The sequence below is a fragment of the Crocuta crocuta genome, unplaced genomic scaffold, assembly GCF_008692635.1.
Source record: "Crocuta crocuta isolate KB4526 unplaced genomic scaffold, BGI_CrCroc_1.0 scaffold25, whole genome shotgun sequence".
NCBI classification, from domain to species: Eukaryota; Metazoa; Chordata; class Mammalia; order Carnivora; family Hyaenidae; genus Crocuta; species Crocuta crocuta.
This window is the reverse complement of record NW_027532015.1, coordinates 15,726,351-15,749,181: the sequence shown is the minus strand read 5'-3', so window position 1 is coordinate 15,749,181 and position 22,831 is coordinate 15,726,351. Positions and strand designations below refer to the sequence as shown.

Here is a 22,831-nt window from a genome sequence, read left to right as displayed (position 1 = left end):
AAAACTGGAGTCATTCTTTGTGACCCTGGGTCAGACAGCAATTTCTTAGATATGACATCAAAAGCATGAGTGACAAAAGCAAAGAGTAGATAAACTGGACTTTATAAAATTTTTTCAAAAATGTTGTGCTTCAAAGGACACAAGAAAAAGACAACCTACAGAATGCAAGAAATATCTAAAATCATATATTTGGTAAAAGACTTGTATTCAGAATATATAAAAAACTGTTACAATTCAATAATAAAAAGATAAACCCAATTAAACTAAGTAATACAAATATATTTATATCATATTTATATTTATATATAATTTATATAATTAGGCAACTGATGTTTATATAATATGTTTACATTTATACATTATATGCCTGGCTTATGGTAAGTACTCAGTAAGTGTTAGGTATAACTATTATTTAATTCCTAAAGTTCCTTGAGTTATCATACAGGGATTTTGTAAGAAAATATTCCTGTAGGATGCCCACGGCTACAAATGTGGTCCTATCTTCCAAACTATAGACTTGCTAACTTCAACTCGATTTATAAATACAATTAATTNTATGCTTTCAATCCAATATATACATATACATATATATAACATGTATTCATTTAAAAATATATCTAATTTATAATATAGTAAAATATAATTATAACTTGCCCAGTTAGGAAATAGGCAAAGGATCTGAATAGATTTCTCCAAAGAAGATACACAAATATCAATTCAAAAGATGCTCTATCATTAGTCACTAAGGAAACACAAATCAAAGTCACAAGATACTACTTCTCTACCACTATGATGGGTGTATTAAAAAGGACAGTACCAAGTGTTAGTGAGGATGTGGGGAAATTTAAACCCTCCTACATGGCTAATGGGATTGTAAAATGGTTTAGACACTTTGGAGAACATTTGGGCAGTTCCTCAAAAATGTTAAACATAGAGTTACCATATGACACAGCCAATTCCATGGCTAAATATATGCCCAAGAGAACTGAAAACATGTTCATACAAAGACCTGCACTCGGATGTTTATAATAGCTAAAAATGGAAGCAACCCAAAGCGCTCATCGATAGATTAATGGATAAAGTGTGGTATATCCATATAACAGAATATTATTCATCCATAAAAAGGAATGAAATTCTAATGCACGCTACAACATGGATGAACTCTGAAATCATCCTAAGTGAAAGAAGTTAGATACAACAGGTCATATGTGATATGACTAAATTTATATAAAATGTCAAGAATAGGCAAATATATAGAAAAGTAGATTAGTATTTGCCAGAGGCTAAAGAGAGAAGGCAGCAGTGGTGGTGATTAGTAATAAGTATGGGATTTCTTTTTGAGGTAACAAATACATTTTAGAATTGGAGAGTGGTGATGGCTATAAAACCCTGTGAATATACTAAACCCCACTGAATTATAGACTTTAACAGGATAAATTTCATGCTATGCAAATTACACCAAATAAATCTGTGATTTAAAAAAAGAGCATCTTGGGGTGCCTGGGTGGCTCAGTTGGATAAGCATCTGACTTTGGCTCAGGTCATGATCTTGTGGTCTGTTGATTTCGAGTCCCACCTCGTGCTCTGTGCTGACAGCTCAGAGCCTGGAGCTGCTGAGCATTCTGTGTATCCTTTTTCCCTCTGCCTCTCTTCTGCTTGTGCTCTGTCTCTCTCTGTCCCTCTCAAAAATAAATAAACATTAAAAAAATTAAAAATAAATAAAAATAAAAAAGAGCATAGAAATTGTGGTTATGGGAGGCGAAGGTGGTTATGATGAATAAAACAACAGATACAAGCAAAAATATAGAGAAGGAGACCACGGTTCTTCACGACAGAGGGGAGAGCCTTAATTCTGACTCTGTAAATGGACGAGAGAGGTTAGAGTGTGGAAATATAATAGAAGAGAAAGAAATGCATGTGGGACATAAGAGAGATAGGTAGGCTTAATATGTATATTATCAAGGTTTTTTGGTAAGAACTAAGCAACTGGTAGTACCAGGGACAGAAAGTTAAAGGCCCAATGAAAGTCTTGGGAAGACAGGATTTTTACTGAGCTGTAACTCAAAGAACCTAATAAGTTCTTTGAGTTAACAACTGTTAACAGCCTAAGTACTTATTATAAAGATTGTTCTATTAGACTGGAGAAAGGAAAGAGATAGACCAGAAACATTCACTGAGGAATCATTCATATCAGCTGAAATTTGTGTGTATACAATGAGCTTTGCGAGTAAGTCCCAGGGAAGAAGGGATAAGCCCAATCACCTCATTCTTGGGTAACAGTCACAATACCTTCTCATTCCTTCACTCTACTTCTTCAAACAGCTGTCTGCGGCATGTGGGCAGCATAGTTTGAAGTGCAGCAGGTGTTTGTAATTTCCTTTCTCAAGGTCACAGGTGACTCTGCCAGTGCACTCGATAAACCACAGCTTCTGGGGCCCTTTCTTCCCACCAAACCCCAAGATCCCCTTCTCACATCCAGATTACTCTCTGCCACTTATGATTTTAACTCACCCACTGCTATTCAAATTGAATTATTTCCAGGAAATCTACTAAAACTCTATCCACTAACCTCAAGTCATAACTGATTAAAACTTCTTAGTGGGTGGGTGGGATATTTTCCAAAATATTTTTTTGAAATTGGCTTTCTTAGAGAACTCCATGTTAGATTTATTAGGAGAGAAGAACTGTATTTGGTTATACCCCCTCCTGAAATCCAGGCCTTCGTGACCCTTTTTAGCTGTTACTGTGGTCAGCCTTTCCTGTAATGCTTAGCTGCCCTTCACGACCACCCCTGCCCAATCTTGTTACAAGTTACAGTGATGACCCAAAGATCAGAGGAGATAATATACAGTATAAAGCCAGGCTCTTAAAACCATAAATTGTTTTTAAAAGTGCTAACTGCTGTCAACATTACTAGAACTGTTCCCAATTTATACAGAATATGCCTTGTGCTACTGAGTGACATTAGAATGGTTTATTCACATTAGCTGATTCTGCTTTTAAGGGAGTTAATATTTTTGGTTCATCTACTATAATTCATTAATATATTCAACTTAAATGTTTCTAGAAGATGCTTAAAGACCTTTTTTGTCTCAGTTTCCCTACTGGAAAATATTGGCAATTGTGACATTTTTATTTTATAGAACTGTTATGACATTCAAATGAAATAACATACTCAAATAACACTTGGCACAGTGCCTGACAAACAGTAAGTGCCCAATAAATGTTAGGCATAATTACTATCATTCAACTCCTAAAGTTACTCAAGGTGTCGTAGAGGAATAATGTTTTATAGCAAAATATTTCTGTAGAATACTCATACCCATGACCAGGACCATATTTTCTAAACCAAACATAGATCTACTAACACCAGCTCCATTTCCAAAAACAAATATTTATTTCTAGGCTTGGCAGATAAGTTATGAATCCAGAAAATGCCCTCAGAGAAGTCTGCTCATGTTGCCATAAAATACCACACCAGGCAGAGCTATGGTGACAAGAAAACTTTAAGAAGTTTCATTTAAAACACAGAACAAGAAGTTTCATTTCCTCCAGGGATTTATCTCACGTAATCTTTATGCATCAAACCAATCTGTGACCCAATTATGTGGTTCTACCAGGAGGTGTCTGCATTGCTGAATGCTGTGCTGCTATTTCTGCCAAAGGCTGATCTCTGGGGATCCTGAGATAATGGCAGGGTAGAGAGCATCCAAGAAGAGGAATGTGTATGCTTTTATCAAGAAAAAAAAAAAGGATCTGTGGAGCATTAATAGTGGTAGATGGTACATGTCCATCTAGGCAGGAAAAACAGAGCACTAAGCTTGAGGACTTTTGATTATATTTCTCCCAAAATGGAAAATAAAATTCCATGATGATGTTAATTTTTTTCTTTTTTAAATGACTGCTTCCTTCATTTGATGGAAGTTCAAGTCAAATTTTGGTTTCTGCAATGGACTATATTTATACTTCCTTAAAGAATCAAATTTTATACTGACTGGAAGGAAAATTTCAAGTAATCACCAAATCTTATTCATTCATTCATTTATTCATTCATTCCATTTATTTTTACCAAATCTTATTTTAAATGACATGCAAGTAAATACTTTGCTAAAAGCACATAATGAAATGTAACACTGAAATTGCTTTTAAATAATAATATCCCCCAAACAAAATGGCTTATAAATAAAAACTTACATTGCCCACATATCAAGAAATTGTTGCTATTTTTATTTTGTTCACTGTTCAATATTTTTCTAATATTTTGAGTAAACACATAATAAGTGGTATTACTAAATCTGTCAAAGTTAAAGAGTTTGGGGAAGAGCTGTTATCATACCTGAAAAAAAATTCAGAATTCAAAAGAATTTTGAGAGGCTAGATACTGAGTCAAAAATGAACTGATTAAATTCAAACAGGATCTATGAATAACTATATATCTAGGGTTAAACAGTATAGATATTAGAGTTAATATAAAGATTATTGTGTGCTAGACACTGTGTTCAGTACTTAAAACAACATAACAACACTAATGAGGAAGGCACTATTATTAACTCCGTTCTAGAGAGGAGGATGCTGAGGCACAGATCTGTAAAAAATGGAAAATATGTTTTGACAGCACAAATTTAAAACTTCAAGAAGTTATGGTAGGTCACAATTCAATATCAAACACAATATCCAGAGTACAAAACCCAAAAGCAATCACTCCAGTTTTCACTGCAATTGGAATATTAAGTTCATTTCTGGGTATCAATTTTCCAAAGAATGTAAACAAACAGGAATGGAATCAGTGTAGATTAAGATAAATAGAAGAAAGTGGATATCCTTAACCTAAAAAAGAGAAGGTCAAGATAAAATAGATGTTCTTAAGCATCTTAGGAGCTGCATTTATAGAAGAGGAATCTGGGACACCTAGGTGGCTCGGTCAGGTAAGTGTCCATGTCTTGATTTTGGCTCAGATCACGATCTCACGGTTTGTGAGTTTGAGCCCTGCACTGGACTCCTTGCTGAGCTGTGGAGTTGGCTTGGAAATCTTTCTTCCTCTCTCTCTGCCCTTCCCATGCACTTTTTTTTTTTTTAATGTTTTATTTATTGAGAGAGAGAGAGAGAGAGAGACAGTGTGAGCAGGGGAAGATCAGAGAGAGAGGGAGACACAGAATCTGAAACAGGATCCAGGCTCTGAGCTAGCTGTTATCACAGAGCCCAACGTGGGGCTCGAACCCAACAACTGTGAGATCATGACCTGAGCCGAAGTCGGAGGCTTAACCGACTGAGCCACCCAGGCGCCCCTCCCATGCACTTTCTCTCTCTTAAAATAAGTAAGTAAATAAACTTAAAAAAGAAAAAAAAAAGAAGAATCTGATTTAGTCTACTATGGTCTAGAAGCTAAGTTACTAATTATTTGTAGTAAAGTATAAGCTTGAGTAATTAATGAAAACACAATGTTTACAAGGTAGAACCAGTTTCTGTTTACCAGGAAACAATGTATCCACAAGTAAAAAGATTTTGTCTTTTTTATATGTTGATGCTAAATAACTATAAACATGTATAGATTAGAAATAACAACACTTTTATTGCAATATCCCATTATTAAGAGATAACGTAGTCCTTGGAAAAGTCTTGATGCAAAAACTCCAGAGGCTTCTCAGTAACATGTTAACAAAGAAAAGACTTTCCTGGCTCTATATTTACTATCTGTGATGCTAGGTGAGCCCCTTCACTTTTCAGTACTCCAGTTTTATAACTTATAAAGTGGGAATAATGATATCTACCTGAGAATTATACAGATGGAGAAAAAGTAGATATGAAGATACACTGGTAACACAGTATTTAATACATGTATACCATTAATGTTTACAATAAACATTAACAAATACTTTAAAAAGTGTTTATTTGAGAGAGAGCGAGTACATGCACGTGTGCACATGAGTGGGAGAGGGGCAAAAAGAGAGGGAGAGAAAGAATCCCAAGTAGAATCCACATGATCAGCACAGAGCCTGATGGTGGGCTCAATCTCACGAACTATGAGATTATGACTTAAGCCAAAATCAAGAGTCGGATGCTCAACCGACTGAGACACTGAGGTTCCCAATAAATAATAATTTGATAAAATTCTCGGAGATTCAGGATCATTATGAGTATCAGTAACACAATAATAGGTAGTAATAATATGTGCAGTGTACTGTGCTAAACAAGAACCTGCAAAATGTTCTTTTAACAAACTGGTGGTTGTCAGAGGGGCAGTGAGTAGGCAGACGGGCAAAATGGATAAAAGGGAGTGGGAGGTATGGATTTCCAGTTATGGACTGAATGAGTCACGGGGATAAAAGGTACAGCACCGGTTCTGTGGTACTGTGAGAGTGGCGTATGGTGACAGACGGCAGGTACACTTGTGGTGAGCACAGCGTTAACTACGGCATTGATGAATCACAATTATTATACACCTGAAACTAATGTAACACTGTGTGTTAACTATACTTCAATAAAAATAAAATAAAATGCCAAATTGGAGAGTTACTAAAACAAAAAATTAAACCCCAACTCTTTCTCCTGATGTATTATATATTTTACTAGGGGAGATAAATTCCTTTATTTTTTAATATGTTTTTTTCTGCTATAAGACTTCACGTTCTGTAAAACTTGTGAATTAAATATAACAGGATTTCTGGAAAAAATCCGGTTGTTGCAGACTTTATGGAGCTTTGTAACTAGGGCACTGACAGAAACAGGAACCATCCTAATCAAAGTACTAATGTGGGGTTAAATCTTGGCTGGCATTCAAACTCAACATTGTCAGTCAATCCTGAGATCACAGCCCTTACCCAGCATCCACGAGACCTCCTCTGAGATGCAGGTCCTTGAAAGGATTTACTTTCAATAGAAACCAGTTTATCAAAATTAAAAATCCAACCCAGGCTTTAGATTTTCAATCAAATGACATATTTTTGAAATTAGGAGAAATGTCTTAGCTGTTTCTTCATTTGTATGAGCAGTTACTAAGGTGGCTAAAACAGCCACTCAAAATGGTACTTCAGCTTTTAAAAACTGCTCAGTCTTGGGGTGCCTGGGTGGCTCAGTCAGTTAAGTTGTCTAACTACTGATTTAGGCTCAGGTCATGATCTCATGGTTCATGAGATCGAGCACCACATTTGGCTCCATGCTGACAGTACAGAGCCTACTTGGGATTTTCTCTCCTTCTCTTTTTGCATGGACTCTCAAAATAAATTTTAAAAAACCACTCAGTCTTTCTATGAGACTGTGAAAAAGCTGGCCTCTGACTGCTGCAGTTAAAACATGAAGAAAAAAATTCCTCTGCTTTCCTAATGCTATTATTCATCTATTTATTAATGCACATAAACTAACTGATACCATAGAAACACACAGAAATACAGACTGTACTTACTTATGACAACAGTAAGTACTACAAAGGGGTAAGCAGGTGTTTTGGGCAGGGCACAACACCACTTCCCCCCACAGGGCATTAAACAGGGCTTCTGCTTTCCGGCTCCTGTCTTCCCAGTTTAAGTCTGTAAGGGAGCAGACATCCTCTAGCACTTGTTCTTTTTGCTGCTTTGCAGGGGGAAAATGACCAAAATGATTCCTTTGGAGTAAGGTCCTATGGGAACTATGTGTTCATACTTCTAGATATCTCATTGGCTTCCCTAAGAAAGAACCTCACCTAGAGTCTACAGTAAAATGATTTTAATTTCTTTTTCTTCAAATGCATTAGACGTACTATTCAAAAATATTTAGGCTCTTTTGACTTGTTCTTGAGTCATGGTTTTGATCAGCCTATTCCTCAAGTTCTACCAGTTTGTGTAACTGAATGTGCCATTTCCTGTGTTAGGAAAAATAGTAAAAGTTTGAAGTGGACAGAAAAAGAGTACAGGGCATTCCTTCAATAGAATACTAGGCAGCCTGGCCAGTGCCTTTCCTATACATGCTCTCTGAACTGTGTGTTGGCTAACTTGCACAGATGTCTGAATACCATATTCTATTGTTTGGCATCATTTCACCATGTACTGGGCTTATGAAGGTAGAGAGATTTAGTCCTACAGGAAGGGACTTAGTTTTTGATCTACTTAAGACAGACTGCCTGTGTCCACCACATAAAAGTCACAAAATTTCCAATAGCAATGAGGTGACAGGCATTTGTTACACAACATGGTGAACATAAATGTCATGTGTGTAACATAAGGAAGTAAATTCTAACCGAATCCTGAGGACAAGGTGAAGGAGAGAAATGATGATTGTGCACTCAAGGGATAACTATCAGAGATTTGCAGAATAGTAAAGGCAGCTGAAAAAAGATTCACCACACTTTAAACCCAAAAATGGACTTAAAAGATCAACTTCTTCAACCTTCCTCATTTTACCAATTAGATAAGTAAGTCCCTTGGCAAGGGACCTGGCCACAAATGCCCTACCCTACTCCTTTGCCAAATGCTAAAATCTGGTCTGCATCTTTCTCCTGCCCTGTTTATATTGCTGGATCTTTTCTTCTGAGAGATATTCATTTTGAATGTAATACTCATGTATAAATACAAATTTAATTTTTCACTTAAACATGGGAAAACATTTTCCCATGTTTCTTAAAAGATGTTTCCCATCTTTCTTAAAGGAACATGGGAAAACATTTACTTTGCACTCATCTAGATTAACCTCGTGACAGCCCTTTTTGCTAAACGCTACTTTCTTTTGCGAAATAAGTCCTTGACATACACAGAAGGCTGAGTGAACTACTATTCTATCTTCCACCCTCCTCTTGCGACAGGCTTCCTGAATTCTTCCAGTTCATCATGCCTCCTAGTGTGACCATCTAGCTTCCTTTCTAGGACCCCATTTCCATCCCCTCCATGCTTCTGACTGCCAATGACAGAACAAAAACTCCCTCCATTTCCACACTCCCCACACTTGCAAGATTAGTTACACTATTCCTGATCTTTTCTGACATTCTTCTCACTTCATCTGTCTTCTGTGAAGGTTCTTCTTCCAACCTTTAGAAAATGGACATCCCTCAGGTCCAGCCTTATTTATTCCTATAGTTTCATCATATTTTCATTCGCTCATCTATGCATTATCTAATGACAGTCTAGAAACAATGGTATGACAGACACAGTCCTTGCTTTCATGGAACTTCTATCCTATTGAGGAAGACTGGTGATAAACAAGAAAAAACTAAATAAAAAATTACAAATGGGGATAAATATTAAGAAGGAAAAAACAAGGTGTAATAATAAAAGCTAGGTGGGGAGTATCTACTTCAGATAGAGTGGTAAAGGAAAGTCCTTTAGAAGGTTGACATTTACTGGGATCTAAAGAAACAGGCTGTTATGTAAAAGGTGTGTATATTCCTGGCAGAGAGACCAAATGCTCAAAGGTTTATAGGTGAGTGGAAAAGAGCTTGGCTGTGTTCGAGAAAATCAGAGCAGAGAATATCATAAGGTAATGCTGGAGAGGCACGTAGAGACCAGATCACTGAAGGCCCTACAGGCCATGGATTTTATTCTAAACATAAGGAGAAGTTATTGAAGAGTGTTAAGCCAGAGAGTAAGCCATTATGACTTAGATTTTAAAAAGATCAATCTGGCTGTCATGACTTAAAGATCTGATGAATACGGTGATCACAGACTGAGGGCCCAACATAGTCCCAGTTTAAGGGACTCCTTTTGAGTCAGAATATGCAATAAATACATACATACTAAAACAAACTTTAAAAAATTAACACAGAAAGAAAAGAAGGCTATCAAGACACAGGCAGGCCTTCATCAGATTCCCTCGTTCCTGATGTCTCTGACCTACCTAGGACCCTGGTGTCCTCCCTTTGATTACTGACCTAGTTTTACTCCTCAGGCTTTTGATATGTTCTTTTCCTCAATGTCTGGCCATCTCTTGTGATGAAATAATATTCAGTATCTGGTATACAAAAATGTACTGGTGGGGTGCAATGCATCTTAACTCGTTTATTCCTTACAACAATTCTTGAGGTAGGTATTATTATCCCCACTTATGAGGAAACTGAAGAAGAAAAAGCAAAAGAAGCTTGCCTAAAGTCATGTGCGGCAAAAGTACCCAAACAGGACGTGAAGCCAGGTAACGTGGTTCTGGACCCAAGCATGCTTCACCCCACTCTTCTAGTACTGTTCCTTAATGCGAGGGGCCCAGACACAATTAGGGAACTGCAAGTAGCTCAGAGTACTGGGGAAAATCTGGAAATGAGTTTAGAAAGGTAGTAGAAGGACATCAAATGACATGCTAAATAGTTTAGTTTTCAACTGGTAGGAGATGGGGTGCACCACAGGATCCTAAATGTGTGGCCATACTGATGCTTTGGGTAAATGGCTCTGTGGAGATGGATTTGGAAGGTGAGTAGGAGACTGGTTTCTGACTCAGCTTGTTGTAATGACTAGATATGTGCCTCCTTCCTGCACGGGGCTTCTGGATATCTATTGTGAAGAATCTGCTTGCTCCCCGCCCATAATGATACGCAGGACTTCCCACAAGCACTGCCTGAGCCTTCTGACTACTGTGTCTCCCTTCTGGACTTCACAGCTGTAGAATCTGGCTCTATCAAGCACAGCAAAGTTAAATCTTCAAACTCATCCTCTCTTCGGAGCTTAAAGCCTATATTTTCAGTTCTTTGTACATTTCAATTGCTCGTGGCCTCTGGCTACCTGAAATTTAAAAGGTTTAAAATCGAATCCATTATTCTCGAAAAATCATCAAGTCAGAAGAGAATTAGGGGGTAAAAATCTAAGAAAAACATAAATGTCAGTAGAGTATGCTAATGGGAAAAATCTACATAAAGCATCGTTATTTACAACATGTGGAAAAACAACATCTACAATACTTAATAAAATTGTTATATTATGGACAACTCACAAGTGATCTTAAAGGAAAACCTATTTTGCACTTGTAGTCAAATTTCAACAGGACTGCTTTGAATTGCTACTTTATTGATAAGTGAAACAGATTCTTTTATGACAAGTTATAAAAGCTTATAGTTTATCAGTTCCCTCTCCACCCTGCAATTATGTACAGGAAGAGATTGGCCATGGTTTTATTTTATGAGTTTTATAGGGGCACATTTACCCCAGTGTCCATACTATGAATTCCTGGAAAATTCTATAGATTGGGAAAAGAAAGTGCTTCCTTCGGATCAAAAGCATTTCACTTAAACTCCTGTATCCATAAATAAACAGCCCCCAATATTATGTTAATATGTGAAGGACAAATTTTACATAAAGATATGTATAAGGCATATTATACACTTGTGTAATAACAGAATATATAGCAATCTTGTGAACTTACATAGTGGGCTAAACAATGACACACACCTAAGAACAAAGACAACGTAAAATGTCACAGAGGGGCAACTGGAGGGCTTAGCTGGTTGAGCCTTCGACTCCGGGTTTCAGCTCAGGTCATGATCTCATGGTTCATGAGATTGAGCCCTGCCGTGGGTTCTTCACTGGCAGTGTGAAGCCTGCTTGGAAGTCTCTCTCTCTCTCTCTCTCTCTCTTTCTCTCTCTCTGTTTCCCCCCTTCCCCTCGCTCATGCCCTCTTTACTTCTTTCAGAATAAATAAACTTGAAAAAAATGTTGTAGACTAAGGACAGATTATCATACAACCCAAAAGAGTCTTAGAATAAATTTTAATTTGTAGGATTCAGATCAATACCTTTTCAAATAAGTGTAAAGGGTAAGCAACATCATGAACATCTCAGATGTATTTTCAGAATAGTAAAATACTGTTAAACATATTAAAATTTACTACTGATGAAAACTTACATGACAAAATCTTATCAATAAAGCTGTTAGAAAACCTAGAAGCGTAATTGCAGAATGAATAAATTAAAAATTTGTTAAATTCAACTTATAAAATGAAGAATAATGAATGAACATTTAAGTTTCCAATCAACCTAGAATATTTTAATTCCTAATAATTAATGAAATATTTAGATGATGGCAGAAGTATCCCATAACTGGTATAATCTTATTGAGGTAGCCTAGATTTCGTTTCAACCTGCTGTGGCTGATGAAAGCTGTAATTATATAAACTGCCAGAAAATCCATTTGTTAAATGAAAATTTGTTCTCATTAATGTAGTCTGTGGGATCACTGAATAAAAGAAGAAGAAAGGAGTAGTATTGACTGTGTTACAGGGTTGGAATGCAGGAGCTTTATAGAAATCAGCAATTAATACAATAGGCCATGCTGAGGTTCAAGTTTTTAACATATTCAAAAATAATTCTTCTCAAATCACTAAAAACTCTGTATATATTCAGCATGGCTTGCCATGTTTTAATTCCACCAGAAAACATACAAAGCTATGGGAACTTCTATGCATATAGTAGGTTATGGGCAGGTTTGTAATAATCTAAATAAGACCAAACATATACAGAGACTTCCTTATGCTAGTTGTGATTTTTCTCTGATTTACAAATGAGTCCTTCATTCAAAGTAAATATGAGATTCAAGCCTATGCTTACTTAACTATTAACTAACTTTTACACCTGCCTTTCAGGGTTCAGACAATGACCTCTGATTAATCTGAGTCTGATATTATCCTTAACAGCAACTCGTTCTTAAAGTGGCATGATCTAATTATTTTCATACAACCTAGTATCATGACTGTCTAATGTCTTATTTGCTTTTCCTATAATAATAAAGTGTTTGAGTAAATACCATTCAGGACAAAAAGAAACCCACACATTTAACCATCAAATCTGAACTGGGACATCAGGTATAAAGAAAATAAAAGAAAATCTGTAATACTGAGTAGGCAAAACAGGCTACCTATGCAACAGAACTGTTAGGCTGATGTCCAGTGTCTCTCCCAAAACACTAATTACCAGAAGGTGAAAAAGGATCAATTTCCATAATGTTCTGTGGGGAAAAGTTTATGTCCAAATAATTAAAGAACACTAGCAAACTGTCTTATTCAAAGACAACTGAGGTATTTTAAAATATGTAGACTCAGATACTCAGATAATACACCTCTCATTTTATATTTCTTGAAAAAAAAATAACTTGAAAATATTCTCATAGATACGAACAAAATTAAGAGCTCAAAACGCAAAAAAAAAAACAACCCAAAAAAACCCCACCCCAAAAAACAAAAAAAGTGAGTGGTGAGGTTTGATTCTCTTTAATGGATAAGGTCATGCCATGTGGGGATATTCTGTTTTACTTCTATTGAAAGCATCTCAGAAACTCACAGGTATTATTTATGTCAAACAAAAAAATTAAAGCTCACGTATTAAATGACGGAGAAAAAGGAAACAAGTTAAAAAGAGAGTGGGAGAGAACACAACAAAAAGGCAGTTTTGTTCTCAGGCTAACCTATACTTACATCAAGAACGCTGCATCACATTAGAGCACCACAGTATCAAACTATGCCCCGTAACCATAGATTTACTGAAAAGTTCATTCTGATTTGGAATGTCAAGAAACACAGCTTTTGATAGAGGCTTGAAAAAGTCTCATTTCCCTCACCTGCTGAACTGCTGTAATTAGCATCTAGCACTCTCCGAGACCCAAACCATCTGCGGTGGTACTTGGAGCAACAAGGAAGTGGGGGTGATAATGTGCAGAGAGGTGACCTGGAGCCTGGTGGTTAGGAACCAGGTCCAGGAAGTCACTCAGGGACCTGGCCTCAGCCATTCTGGAACCCTGGGCCACTCCCTTCTTATCTTTTCTCAGGACCCCACAGTATCTCTCCTATTTGGGCTAGGGTAGTACCAGGTTTGAACTTCTAAATATCCTACTTTGTTAAGTTTTTAGACAGACTTGTTCCTATTTCTTTTATCTCTAAATATTTTCTTCCCTTAAATCCTTTAAGGAAAGCAAGGGGACCCACATACAAAGGATGGAAATTAGGTAATACTATATCTGTGAAAATCAGACTTTTCCTGTCCTGGGGACCAGAAGAATGAACAGATGTGTGATTCTATTTAGAGATTATGGAGAAAAGGTCAAAGTTAGCTGTCAACAAGCTAGGGGACTATAAAGGAATGAGGGGCAGTAGTAAACTAAGTAAACTAGTAAACTAAGGAGTTTGTAGTACAGAGAGAGAAGGAGCTCAGAAAACCTACCAAAATGCAGCTTGGCTCAAGTGAGAGCCTGGATAACTAATGCGTGTTTGGGGTGTGCCTATATAAACTCAGCATATTAAAACTTACGGCTTTATATATTGGAAATGTTATTAATGTATAAGGAGCTATCATTTAATAATCCAACTGACGAAACAAACAAAAGACCAACAATACCTAAACCCTTATGTATTAGATTTTATTTGGTTCTTTGGAGTCATTCTGACTCCAAAATTCTGACAATAGGGCACTATTGTAAACATTAATGCCATTATTTCTCATAATTTAATGAGAAGTCAGTTTTATTAGTTCATCATTTAATTGATGTGGAAATTTACAATCAGGCTACAGGGTAAAACAAACAAAAAAATGCTAGGTTACACTTTTCTGAGTTCTAGAATGTACCAAAGAAAACCCCAACAAAACCAGAAATGTAAACACAGGTGCTGTAGAAAAGCCTATAGGAATAAACCGGATTTCAAAAGTATGTAAAATAATCCAGTGAATATCCTTTTCAAATACATTAAGGGGTTCCAGTTCAAGACGGTAACATGGGATTAACACACTAACACATTAACATGGGATTAACTCCCATTAACACACTGAGTCTGCAGCTACGTATGAAAAAATTTCCTCTTAAAAAACCAAAAGGCTGGCTAGATGATGACTACCCCACAGGCTCACAAGAAGAAAACCACATGGAAGCCTGTAGGACAGCCTGAGATACAACCTTGCCACAAACCCCCACCCCAGTGCAGTGACCCACAACAGGGAGAGAAAGTAAAACCTGGAGTGTCTCCTCAAGGAGTGAAGGGTTCAAATCCCACATCAGACACCTCAAGTTTTAAGACCTACACGAGAGAAAATATTTTCTCATAATTGCTAGTCTTTTGTTTTTTAATATAAAAGAATAGAGTTTACATGTTATGACTCCTATTTTAGTTTACTTACTAAAGTATAACTGCAACACACACAATAGTCAAATACTTTTATGATTACAGTGGTGTTTAATTCCTCAAACACCACTCTTTTCCAGAGCCCCACAGAGTAAGCTATCAAACAGGCTGGCTCAATCATGTGAATTTATTACAAATGGAAAATGGGAGTCAATCTGCCAGTGAGGAAAACAGTATCAATAAAATTCAAATATAGTTTAATATTGTCTTTATTTTCATAAAAAAGGCATTACCGAATGTTTCTAACAGGAAATGATGAACTGTATGGAGTATTTGAATGATTTAATATACAGAAAGGATAAGAGAAACAACATTATGCTTAGTGAAGAGTGAGATATATTCTAGTCTGTATTATTTTATGAATCTTTCAAATTGGAACTGGCCACTGATACATATTTCATTCAAATATTCAGAGAATAGATGGGAAATTTAATTGTTTGCCTTCTACATTATCTTATCTAATTATCTTTAACATAGTGAATAGGTGTTACAATTGTTAAATGGCTTTTGTTGTCTGGCAGTAATAGAAGAGGGATAAAAGTTTTCACTTCTATAATAAATAAGCATAGTAATCCATAAGATAAATGAAACATGATGGCCTTCTTTCACTATTAAAAAATATTCACTCTAAATAACGATGCTAGTGTACACAACAACACTTAAAAAAGAGTGTAAAACAATTTTCATGGAGATTTATATTAACTTATTAAAATATAAATATTTTTAAATTAAAAATCATTCTATTTATAATGTTAACATAAACAAGTACCTGTAAAAATGATATCATATCTTATTTTCCCATATCTTGGCAAAAATTACTATGTTTTTCTCATTAAGTTAGAAAACATGAGGTTAGTTTCCTTGAAGGGATATAACTTTTGGCAAAAGGGAGGTTACAAGAATTTTCTACAATGGTATTTTGTGTCATGATAACCAGTTCCATTTTGTAGCTTATCAGTTTTAACAATGCAGAAATAGACTGCCTTACCGTTGGTGCTATATCTATATGATGGTTACAAGGCTTTCTTTCTATGTTGATAATCCCTGTGAAAAGAAAAGATGGTAGATATTTGCTTATTATACCTATCCATTTTATTGTGAAAACATTTATCTCAGCAAGAGGTGACTTCTATAGCTTACAAGAAAAAAGTCTCATTTGAATGGCAGGATCCTTTAAAGTTCTATCATGAATTCTTTGGTCAGAAACAGTTGGAGAGTTTAGTTAACTAAGAGACCCAACTCAAAGTAAGCTGAGCCCATTTTCCCATTCAAATGGTGTTTAGAAACAGTGTAAGATGTGTCCATATCCTGCTCTTGGCTCAAAAATTATACCATTATCTCCACTCTGCTGCAGTTCTTCCATTAAAGTTTTATTTCTGACTTGAGGTCATCAAGTTTTCATAAAGAAATATCACAAAGGCTATAAAAGGAATCACTTCCTTATTTTCTCAAAAAGAATAAATAAATCTACTTGAATTTCTCTTTGATCATTTGACTTCCTACTATGCCATATTCTATTTATTCAATCACCATGGAGTGTCTGGGGAAAAAAAAAGTTCCCCCTGAATCTCTCCTTTAAAATGATAATATTGACTGCTAAACTTGAGAAAAATTCTTTTATCATGTGTGGAATTATCTTTTTGTTCCGAATATCCTCTATTGCATTTCTTTGTAATAAACAGCTTTTGAGGATATAATACATTGTATCTCATCTGTAAAGATACTGGTTCAAAGTCTAGCTCAAGTTAAAAATGAACACAGGTGCAGGTCTCATTTACTTTATAATCTCTGTCTATCAGCAAACCAACATGTGAGTTAGGACATTAGAATAGTTCTAGTTGCTTCAAATAATGATACAGGCTTTCACATGCAAGGCTGCTTAGAAGTGAGAACTAGAAGTATTGTTAGGAGTAATTAGCACAATTTCTGGTTGAAACAAACAATAACTCCTCCCATTTACAGGCATTTAACTTCAGTCTTCTTCAAGTACAATAAGGGATTATGTGAGAGCATCATAAAACAATCACTTTTTATCAATGTGCAAGAATATATTAAAAATGAACAAAGTACCATGAAACACCATTTAAAAAAAAAACATGGTTTTTGTTTCATTTTAAAAAATCAGCTATTATTAGTCAATGAAATATAAAGCACTATACTTACTACCTTACATAATCAACTAATATTGACTGAGTGGCTATTTGGTATCAGTGATAAAAGATAAATTATAAAGGATAAATTATAATTTCTGACCTCAAGACTTGAGTAAAACAGAGATATCCTTTTTTTTTTTGAAAAAAAATACTACCGAACAAATTACAAGTTTTGTCTTAAGAATAGTAACAAAATCTTTAAAGTAATTTTTATGGAAAGACACATTTTTATTCATAGAGTAACACTGGTCTTGAAAAAAAATTTTTTAAAAACCCCAAGTAAACATATTAGAAAATGTTCAGATAATGTTGATTCTTACTGTGAGATTTTAGTAATAATGAAGTATATAGAACAAATGGTGAAATCCCCACTTCCCCAGGGCCCACACTCCCCACGCCCTTTCTGGCTGCATCCACTGAGAAGTTGGGCAGGACACACTGGCTTTTAAGTGAGAGTAGTCCCACCATGAGGCTCAGGAATAGGCAACATCTTACATGTGTGTTCTCACTACTGTAATCTGATTCCTACAAAACTGACCTAGTCTGCTTACTAATTTTAAAATTCTTATCCAATTAGAAAGTAACTTCCAAATGTTGAAAATAAAAAACTAAATCTCCATCGTTAGCTTATACAATTACAAAGAAAAAAACAACTATGTATTTTACAGTTTCAATTTCAGGATAAGAAGGTGGTAGAAACTAAAATTTTTTAAAGTGGATTATCCAAAGATATAACCTTAGTTTTAAATTTAGATTGCCAACTGAAGTAATAAGAATTGGAAATACAATTAATACATGTTTGTTCAAAGTTTAAGTAATGAATATACACAAGTTGGGCTTAAGAAAAAATGTTCCCAAACAGCTTACTAATGCTACCAAAAAAAAAAATCTCTATTTGTAGGTTATTTCACTTTTATTAAGGTATGATGATAAGTGAAAGCTCATAATAAATTGACTGCTGTGCTGGTGATTTTTGTGTGTCAGCTTGGCTAGGCCACAGTCCCGCATATCAGGTCAAACATTCCAGATGTTTCTGTAAAGGTATTTTTTGGATAAAATGAATACTTAAATCAGCAGCCTCTGAGTAAAGGAGACTGCTCTCCATAATGTAAGTGGGCTTCATTCAATTGGTTGAAGGCTTTTAGAAAAAGAATGACTTCCTCGGAAACAGAAAAAATTTTGCCAACAGACTACTTTTGGACTTGAACTACAACTCTTCCTTGAGTCTCCAGGCTGCCAACTAACCGTGGAGGTTTTGGACCTGCCAGCTTGCACAACTGTATAAACCAATTCCTCAAAAGAAATCAATCTATATACACATTCTATTGGTTCTGTTTCTCTGGAGATTGACTAATACATTTAACTTTCTGGGAAACAATAAAAAAATGAAACTACAATTGTGCTTATTCTAAATTAAATTTTTGTTCACTAAATATATTAATCATGCAGTAATATGGTTAAAAGTTCCAACTTACTAAGGTGTATTTTAAAAATCAGAATACCTCACAATGAATTTAAGAATATTACATCTGTAGAGTAAATCAATCTACCAAATAAAAAAATTAATCTGTCAATAGATATTTACCACTAGATTATCCAGTCTGACAATCTCTGCTTTTTGATGTTTATTTACATTTAACACAATTACTGATGTGGCTGTGTTTAAGTCTGCCATCTTGCTATTTTATTGCATCTATTTCTGTTCATTTCTTCCTCTTTTCTCCATACTCTTTTGAAATAATCGAATACTTTTACTATTAATTTTATATCCCCAATAGCTATATTGTTAGCTATACATCTTAGTATTTTTTTAGTGCCTAGAGATTGTAATATATATATCTAATTTATTACGGTATACCCTGAATTATGATTTTCTACTTTACCAACAATATAAATATCTAAAAACAGTATTACTCCATTTACTCTTCCACTCTTTATGTTACTGTTATATTTTACCTCCACATGTTATAAACTCCAAAACATTATGTCACGATACTGTTTTAAACAGTCAGTAGTATTTAAGAATGAAAAATCAGCTTTTTCTATTTACACAGATACTGATCCTTTCCAGTGTTTTCATTCCTTCCTGCAGATCCAAGTGTTCATCTGAGATCATTTTCCTTTATACTGATGAAACTTGTAGACTCTCTCATGGTATAACTCTGTGGATGACTGTTTTTTTTTTTTTTTTTTTCTGAAAAGACTAGCAGGGATTCATGTATGAAGGCTAATTTGATGCGTATTGAAATCTAGGTACATAGCCACTGTCTTTTAGGAATTTACTGATTTTGTCCCATAGCTTCTTATGGGAACAAAGCCATCAATTCTTACTGTTATTCTCTGAATGTCATGCATTTTTTCCTTTGGCTGCTTTTATGATTTTTTTCTTTAGGTTTCCACAGTAGTGGCTTCTAGAAAGTAAATTAGAAGATGGGTAGCATTCTCAGAGTCACACAACCAATGAGTAGCAGTAGCATGCCTGAAACCTACGTGTGTGAGTCACAAACCCTTCAGATCCCTTGGCGCATTGGGCTCTTGTAGCAAGGCCCTGTCCTGATCTTATTCATCTTTGCATCTACAGTGCGTAGTCCAAATGCTTAACAGCTAGAAGGCCCTCAATTCTTGAACTGAATAAATGGAATCTATGCCATAGCTACTGAGTTCATATGCTGTAATACATATTTAACTGTGTGCATTAGTTATCAGAATATTTGAGTTAATCTTCTAGGACTGCTTTCAAAAATGTTAATTTACTACTTCCTTTGGTCATGTGTCTAAACTTACTGTAAAACTGAAATGTGTTACTTGAAATATTTCCTAATTTTCCAGACGTTACACACTCTAGAGACGATAATGGAAAACATTTTATGCTTTTTGGGAGATGGTTAGGTATTTTATTTTGTAGAAAGCTAGAACATGACATTTATCTCATTGTAGTTGACTGACTTGAACAGCAGAATTACGTATTTTATAGTTTTCCTACAGTCTATGTACCTTCAACTCAAGACCATGATCAAAGGAAAAAAAAGAACACAGATGATGAGATTTCTTGCAAAAGCAAAAAAAGGTAGGAATATGTGCCAAATTCTCAAGCCAGAATATATACCCAGCAGTATTATGTATCATCACCAAGCGTTTATGGGTTACCCACTAAGCACAAGGCACTGTGCTAGGCACAGGAGAACCTTGATTCTCCCTTTCATGACCCTTTTTAGGAGCCATTTGCTTCTGGCAACAATATAACTATGCATCCTTTCTGAGTTTTGGAAATCATCAAGAATCTCTATATAAGGCAGAAAGAGTTATGCTTTGATTACTTTTGGCTAGGAAAAATGAAATAAAATGTATTATGGTTTTAGAAGGTAGGGTTCTTTCTAGCCAAATTTAACATAAAGTTGTGCAGAGCTTGCAAACATTCTTAAGAACTAGAAAAGAAGTACAACTGTTTTTCAGATAATATAACTTTGTAACAAGAAAATTCAAAAGAATCACTGATAAAAGTAACATACTCAATAACAGAACTAATACATCAGAAAGCTAACACAACATAAAATTTAATATACAAAAGACAATATCCTTTACATATTCAAACATCTAGTTAGAAGATACATGACACTTGGGTGACTGGGTGGCTCAGTCGGTTAAGCATCTGATTTCGGCTCAGGTCATGATCTCACCATTCGTGGGTTTGAGCCCTGTGTCAAGCTCTGTGCTGACAGCTCAGAGCCTGCAAGTTGCTTTGGATTCTGTGTCTCCCTCTCTCTCTCTGCCTCTCCTCCGTTCGCACTCTCACTCTCTCTCTCAAAAATGAATAAATGGTAAAAAAAAATTTAAAAACCAAAAAACATATCAAGGAAGACATATGACAAAGAACATCTCATTTATAAAAGCAAAATAAAAGATAAAATCTTTGAATACATACAAGAAATGTACAAAAGAATATGAATTATTAAAATACTTCTAAAATACTTATAAAAGGAGTCTTGAACAAATAGACATCCCTTATTTGGCAACAAGAGCAAGTAACATTATATAAAGGCCAATTCCCTCCAAGATAACATATGAATTTGGTGTGATTTCAATAAAAAACGTTTTTTGCCTGAGCACAAGTTGATTCTAAAATTCATATAGAAGTATATACAAGAATACCTAGAAAAATCCTGGGGAACAGAAAGAGCTAAATATCAATGAATGTTATAAAAAGTCTCTGTAATTAAAACAATGTGGTAATGACACATGAATAGACATGTAGGCCAAAAGAATATATTACAATGTTCAGAATGGATCTATTATATATGGAAATCACATGTGAAGAGGAAGAGATACTTTTTAATACATGGTGTTGGGATGCAATGTACGTTTTGAAAAAGATAATAGATCCATACCTGACACCATAAACCAGGAAAAGAAATTCTTAATGGGTCAGATTTAAATGCGAAAAACGAAGCTATACCAATCTTAGAAGAAAACATACTGAATTTCCTTACAAACCCAGGAATGATAAACACTTTTCTAAAAAGTCTGCGCTATAAAATCAAAAGCCAAATATCAAACTTGGAGAAAATACCTGCAACCTATATTACAGACAGATGATAAGTTTCCCTATCACGTAAAGCAAAACCATACACATATATAATAAGGGTAATTTAAAATTCAAATTGGAAGTCATACTATGAATTCATTGAGCTTTTAAAACTTTATTTCATGTAGCAACATGGATGGACCTTGAGGGTGTTATGCTGAGCGAAATAAGTCAGGCAGAGAAGGACAAATGTTATATGTTTGCACGTATAGGAAGATTAGGAGGAACTTAACAGAGGACCGTGGGGGAGAAGAAGGGGGAAAACAGAAGGGGAGAGGGAGGGAGGCAAACCATGAGAGACTCTTGCATGCTGAGAACAAATTGAGGACTGATGGGTGTGGGGGGGAGACACGGGGGAGATGGGCAGGGAGGAGGGCACTTGTGGGGATGAGCACTGGGTGTTATATGGAAACCAACTTGACAATAAACTATTTGTAAAAAAACAAAAAACAAAAAACTTTATTTCCTAGATATGTCCAGTGGAAAAAAAGTCTTAGAAGCAATGATATCCCAATAACAGTGAGTGTACTCAGCCCCAAAGCTTAGTTTCTAAATTCCATTATCCACAAAATAGATCCAGGGCTCCTTGGAGAAATGACGGACTACAGCTTTGGGGCAGGGAAAGTAGAGGATGAACCGATGACGCTGCATGCAACATGTACTCTAAGCTAACTGGTTCGTATCAAAGGACACAGGAGTAGACATGAAGGGGCTCCCCTGGCCCAAATTAGGGAACGGCCTCAGCAACACAAAGAAAATGATAGTAAAGAAGTATAACAAATTGAATGAAGAAAATTCACAATACTTCAGGAGGCAAGAAGAAAAGAAAATGCTCCTTGTGACTGAACACCAGCCAATAAATGTAGAAGCAATGATAACATGAGAAACCCACCATGTTGCATTCCCCAACCAGTGTTAACAGTTATTTCAAGCAAGGATCATCAGAGGCTGCAGAAACCGCCAAGTAAGGCTGTTGGGGAACAGGGTATTCACATGGTTTCGAAGTATCAGCCCACAGAATACCCATTCAGCAATTACAAAGGGAAAAGTT

At 35.5% G+C, this 22,831-nt stretch overlaps 1 protein-coding gene across 5 annotated transcripts in view; it reads right to left on the bottom strand.

Moving 5' to 3' along the window:
- AHI1 (Abelson helper integration site 1) overlaps positions 1–22,831 on the bottom strand; it is a 209,248-nt gene that overhangs the window by 69,075 nt on the left and 117,342 nt on the right. For 4 of the 5 annotated variants that reach the window (XM_077776050.1, XM_077776052.1, XM_077776051.1 and 1 more), the window contains exon 21: positions 16,034–16,089. The exons of the other annotated variant lie outside the window; for it this stretch is intronic. In XM_077776050.1, the coding sequence (XP_077632176.1) occupies positions 16,034–16,089 (56 nt within the window). The remainder of the gene's footprint in view (positions 1–16,033; positions 16,090–22,831) is intronic. 5 annotated transcript variants of the gene reach the window in all.